The sequence below is a fragment of the Athene cunicularia genome, assembly GCF_003259725.1.
Source record: "Athene cunicularia isolate RWA chromosome 4 unlocalized genomic scaffold, athCun1 chr4_part3, whole genome shotgun sequence".
Lineage (NCBI taxonomy): Eukaryota > Metazoa > Chordata > Aves > Strigiformes > Strigidae > Athene > Athene cunicularia.
The window spans coordinates 12,703,914-12,709,083 of record NW_020799100.1 but is presented as its reverse complement, the minus strand read 5'-3'; the positions used below and the strand labels follow the sequence as shown (position 1 = coordinate 12,709,083).

Sequence of the window (5,170 nt, the reverse complement as noted above, 5' to 3'; positions counted from 1 at the left end):
GTGTGTGTGTATGTGTGTGTGTGTGTGTGTGTGTGTGTTGGCCCCGCCCCGGAAAGGAGAAGGGGGGTCCCAGCGCTCGGGGAGACAGTTTGGCCTCTGAGCCCGCTCCGGGAGCCCTTCCTGGGGCCGAGTCCCGCGCCGGGGCTGGGGTGGGCTCCTGGCCCTCTGTGGGGCTGCTGAGCATCTCCCATCACAGGCTCCCCCTGGGCCCGTGGAGGGCAAGGAGGGAGGTGTGCGTGGGGTAGGGTGGGCACAGTTTGGGCACTACCATGGCTGTGACTCCTTGTAAGACAAGTCTCTCCTGGGACAGGCAGATATTTCTGTGAGCCAGCTGATGCCCACCATTAGGGCCCAGAGTGAACACCAGGGGTGGTGTCAGGGAGGTGTGTGATGCTGGCCTGGCCAGGCAGGGCACCAGGCAGTGGGGTTTGGCTGCCAGCGCTGAGTTCACTGGTGGTGAAGGCAGAACAAAGGGCTGTTTGTGCCACATTTAGCTCCTGGTGAATGATGCCAGGGCTGAGCTCTGTCCGTCCCGACACACATGGTGGCCCAGACACGGGCGCAGCCCCAGTGATGTCCTGCACTGGGGCGGGGGGTGGGAACACGTCACGGCTGACTCAACCCCATGGCCGTGGCAGGCAGGATGGGGTGGGCACGTGGCAGAGGACTGGGGTGAAGGTGCAGCCTGCCCTGCCTGCCCACTCTCCTGGAGCTGCCTGGTGGTGGGCAGCAGTGTGACAGGGGTTAATCCCAGGTGCTCCAGCGAGTGCATTGGTGGGACTGGGAGCCCTTGCAGGCAGCTGGGGCTGGTGCCAGGAAGGCAGCCCCATGGTCGACTCCTGGTTGGGAGGGCAGCCTGCACAGCCTGCACATTGGGCTGTGCCCAGCCTGGGCATGGCATTGCAATCCCCAGGGCCCTAAAAAAATGGGAGAGCTGTGGGGCGCAGGGCACAGCTGTGCCAGGCTGGGCAGGAGGTCTGACTGCTTTGCCTGGTCCCCAGGGTGCCATACTGCCTGTGGACAGTGGGATGCTCTCTGAGCCCTGCCTGGCACCAGGGCTGGGAAGGGGTGCTCGGGGGCACGTGTGTGGTGGCGGTGAGTGCCCCCTGGCACTGGGGCCTGGCTGCTGCCCAGGCTGGGCTGTGGAGATGGCACTACGGGCACTGTGGGCAGAGCTTGTTACTCTTCTGAGCCAGGAGCAACAGGGCAGGGTGGGCACAGAAGCCCCGGCATGGGGCCAGGCCAGCTCTGCCCATCACCCTGTGGGCAGCTGTAGGGTCCAGCCAGGTCAGGCTCCGTATCCACACTGGGCCTAGGGGCACAGGTCACCCTAGGTCCTGCCCCACGTGCCTGCATGCCCTGTGCAACTGCCACCATGCAGCCCAGCAGCTGGGCTCGCTTGCCAGTGTGAGGGGCTGGGCATGGCAATTCCCGGCCATTGGGAGCAACGGGATGGGCAGAGATCAGTGCCAGCACCGGGCACTCTGCATGCCCAGCTGGGCACGGCTCATCCCAGGTCTGCCCACGCTGCACCTACCTGCTGGGGCAGAGGGGATGGTCTGGGACCCCTCCATGCTGGCAGCACCGTGGCCCTGTGTCCTCCAAGCTGTGGTGTTATGGAGTGACAGACTCATTTTGGCTGTGGGTGCCAAGGTGGGGTAGGCGAGTGCCAGGGCTGGGCACAGATCGATGCTTCCCCTGCTGTTGGCTTCCTTGGTCACAGACAGTGTGATGGCATCCTTGGGGCATCGAAATAACCGTGGGTGCCCGGGCACAGCTGATGGGCTGGGAGCAGTGGCAGGGGGCTGGCATCCGTGCTGGACAAAGAGCCCTTGTGCTGCCCGCGCCTGCGGGGGAATCTGCTGGGACGGGACATTTTTCTTCTCCCCCCCCCTTCCCGATGCCCTTTCCTTGCTCAGAAATTCATGTGACCAGGGCAGGGGGGTAGCTCAGTGCTGCAGATCCCTCCGCAGTGCCTGGGGCATAGGCACCCCCTCTCTGAAGCCTCCTTTTTTCTCCTGGCACCCGGTGGCAGCAGCACACCCCCCGGTGTGTTCTGGGGGGCTGTACCCCCCCTGACACCCCTCTTTATTGACCAGGTGGAGGACGGGGGCAAGGCTGCGCTGTCACGCCGGCTGCAGCCGGGTGATGAGCTGGTGAACATCAGCGGGACGCCGCTGTACGGGTCCCGCCAGGAGGCTCTGATCCTCATCAAGGGCTCCTACCGCACCCTGAAGATGATCGTCCGCAGGTTGGCAGCGCTGGGGGGGAAGGGGGGCAGGAGGGGCAGTGGCATCAAGGCTGGGGAGGCATCACCTGCCTGGGGGACTGGTGGGAGCCTGGCACAGGAGCCTGGCAGCGCCCCTGTCTCCACCCTGGAGGTGCCCCCTGCTGGGACGGGGTGGGGGGCAGCCCCACCATGGCTGTCAGCACCCCATGGTGGGGGTGAGGGTTCCCCAGCCCCGTGTGCCACTAGCAGAGCCAGGGTGGTGCAGCTGGCTCGCCACCCTCTTGTTGGGCGGTATCCTGGAGCGTGGCCGCTCCTCTCCCTTCCTGCCTGCTGCCTGCCTGGGAAAGGAAGGAGAGGCAGGGCTGGGCCCTGAAGTCCCGTCCCCCCCCTCCCCCCGTCCCCCTCCAACCCGCATCCACTCCCTGGCTGCATCCCGACCAGGCTCCAGCTCCAGCGGCACTGAGGGGCTGGGACGGTGCAGGGCACTGCCCACGGGGCAGGGGGTGCCACGGGGCTGTACTGGGGTTCAGCATCATCCATGGTGAGTTTGGGGGCACTGGGCAGGGAGGGACCCCTGTGCTGACCACACAGCTTGTCCCTGCCCACCTGGCGGATGCTGGGGCAGCACTGGACACTTGGGGGTTACAGGAGGTGGCATCTGCCCACATGTCTGTGTGGTGGCACTGGAATAATTGTCTGTGTGCACTGGGGGGACTGGAGACCCCCCAAGACTGCCCAGCACAGGGGGTGGGACAGGGCCTGACACAGGACCCCTCCCTGGGGACATGATGTGGCTGGCACTTGCTACTGATGTTGAGGGAACGAGGAACAAGGGGGGAAGGTCAGGCTTGTGGTGGGGACACGGATGTGGCTCCAGGGTCCCCTTGGTGTGCCTGTGGAGCTGGTCCAGTCCCAGCAGGGACCCTTGCCCTGCTGGCGCATTGCCTGTGGACTGTGCTGGAGCCACATCCTCAGTCCCCTGTTGATGCTGGCAGCAGGGATGCTGCAGTCAGGGGAGCCCTGGCAGTAGGGGGGACCTGTGGGATCCCCCTGCCCAGTGCTGGCAGGGTTGGACCCCCCTCGCTGCTGTCCCCCCTCGGGCGGGCGCTGGCCTGGAGGGGGGACAGGAAGCCCCGTAGGAAGTGACTTCAGCCCCGGTTCCTCAGGCTGGCTTCCTCCCCATTCTTGTCCTCTCCCGCTGTTGCTCTTGGCAGGAGGAGCGTGCCCGTCCTCCGGCCCCATTCCTGGCACGTGGCCAAGCTTGCCGAAAGCCGCCCCGACGCCCCCGCCATGCACTACCCTGCTGACGCCTTCAGCCTCTCCTGGCCCTCGGGGTGTGATGTCAGGTGAGACCCCTGACCCACCCCCGGGGGAGCCCATGAGATCACACAAGGGGAGGGGGTGGACGGGGAACCCGTTTGGGTCGGGGCAGGGGGAGTGTGGGGTGGGTGCTCACTTCCTTGCCCCACGCTACCGTTGGGCATCCCCCCGCATCCTGCCGCCACGCTGCCCTTTCCCCTGCCTGTTTACTCTCCAGCTCCCAACAGGAAGGGGCGGTGGCTCCGTCGGAGCCGGCCAGGAGCTGCCGAGTCCCAGTACCCCCCCTGCCAGAGCAGGCAGGTCCCGAGTGGCTGGAGCCACGCATGCCCTCTGTCCCTGTGCCCTCTCCCTCTGCCAGTGCTGGGGCAGCCTTGGTGCTGCCCCCTAACCCAGGCAGGTTGGGGCTGTGCCAGCCTGTGCCCCCTGTCCCAGGGAGGGGGTGTATGTGGTGGTGGGGTGTTGGCTCCCCGGGATATCGTGCTCATCGAAGGGTCTGGTGGGGAGTTGAGTGGGGGACGGCAGGTGCCCCTAACGCCGGCGTGGGGCCGGGCGGCAGCGAGCTGTCCCTGCAGTGGAACCCGCTGTCCCGGCACTGCAGCACCGACCGGAGCAGCTCCATCGGGAGCATGGAGAGCCTGGACCAGCCCGGCCAGGCCTACTATGAAGGGGACCCCTCACCCGTTGACCAGGGCATGTACCACAGCAAGCGGGACTCGGCCTACAGCTCCTTCTCTGCCAGCTCCATCGCCTCTGACTGTGCCATCTCCCTCCGCCCCGAGGAAGCAGCTTCTGTTGACTCCAGCCTCCAAGGCCCCTGCAAGCCCCCCGACGGGCGCTACCTGACCACCGGGGCTGAGCCACCCGCCAGCCGGCACACCGAGGCCTGGCGGGTGCCTGTGCCCCCCCAGCCCCCTGTCAGGAGGGACAGCCTGCGGGCAGCCCCGGCTGGCACAGGGGACAGGCGCCGGGTGTCGGTGTCGGCAGACATGCTGCACGCCAAGGGCCGGTGGATCTCTGACACCTTCCTCTGCCAGCGAGACGGGGAGGCAGAGTCTGCGGGCAGGAGGACGCCGTACACCATGAAGGACCGTCTCTCCTCTGACCAGTATTACATGCTGAGCTCCCATCCGGACCGGTGCCCGGCTGAGCCGCTCCTGGGGGAGAATGTGGAGCCTGGCAACCAGCTGTACCCAGATGGTGGCATGCACCGAGTGCCGGATGCTGTGGCAGCAGGTGACAGCCCGTTGCTGTCCCCCCTCAAGGGCCACGCGCCGCACCGGCACAGTGCTCCTGAGCAGCTGCTGGCTTCCCAGCTCCGCTCCCTCCAGGTGGGCACTGGCATCGAGCGAGCCTCACCAGCTCCTGACGGGCACCGCTGGACCTTATCCCCGCTGCACCCCGAGGACAGCCGGCTGGGGACTGCAGGGGCCGCCCAGGACCCCCCACACTGCCCAGAGCCATGTTGCCGTCTGCCACCCTGCCGCTGCTGCCCTGAGCTGCAGCGAGCCTGCGGGCAGGACGGGCGGGGGGCCAGCCCAGCACGCAGCACCGAGGGGCCGGCGGAGGAGGAGAGCCGGGCGGGGGGACGGCGGGCTGGGGGTCCTCCCCACCGCTCCGCTC

General features: G+C 67.1%; 2 protein-coding genes across 2 annotated transcripts in view; both read left to right on the top strand.

Moving 5' to 3' along the window:
- The window catches only part of LOC113480173 (diacylglycerol kinase delta-like), a 38,866-nt gene that overhangs the window by 6,223 nt on the left and 27,473 nt on the right, over positions 1-5,170 (top strand). The gene's annotated exons all lie outside the window — the stretch shown is intronic.
- Positions 270-5,170, top strand: part of SHROOM4 (shroom family member 4) — an 8,565-nt gene continuing 3,664 nt past the window's right edge. Inside the window, exons 1-4 of the mRNA XM_026848796.1 lie at positions 270-285; positions 1,936-2,251; positions 3,445-3,576; positions 4,107-5,166. Of these exons, the coding sequence (XP_026704597.1) occupies positions 270-285; positions 1,936-2,251; positions 3,445-3,576; positions 4,107-5,166 (1,524 nt within the window). The remainder of the gene's footprint in view (positions 286-1,935; positions 2,252-3,444; positions 3,577-4,106; positions 5,167-5,170) is intronic.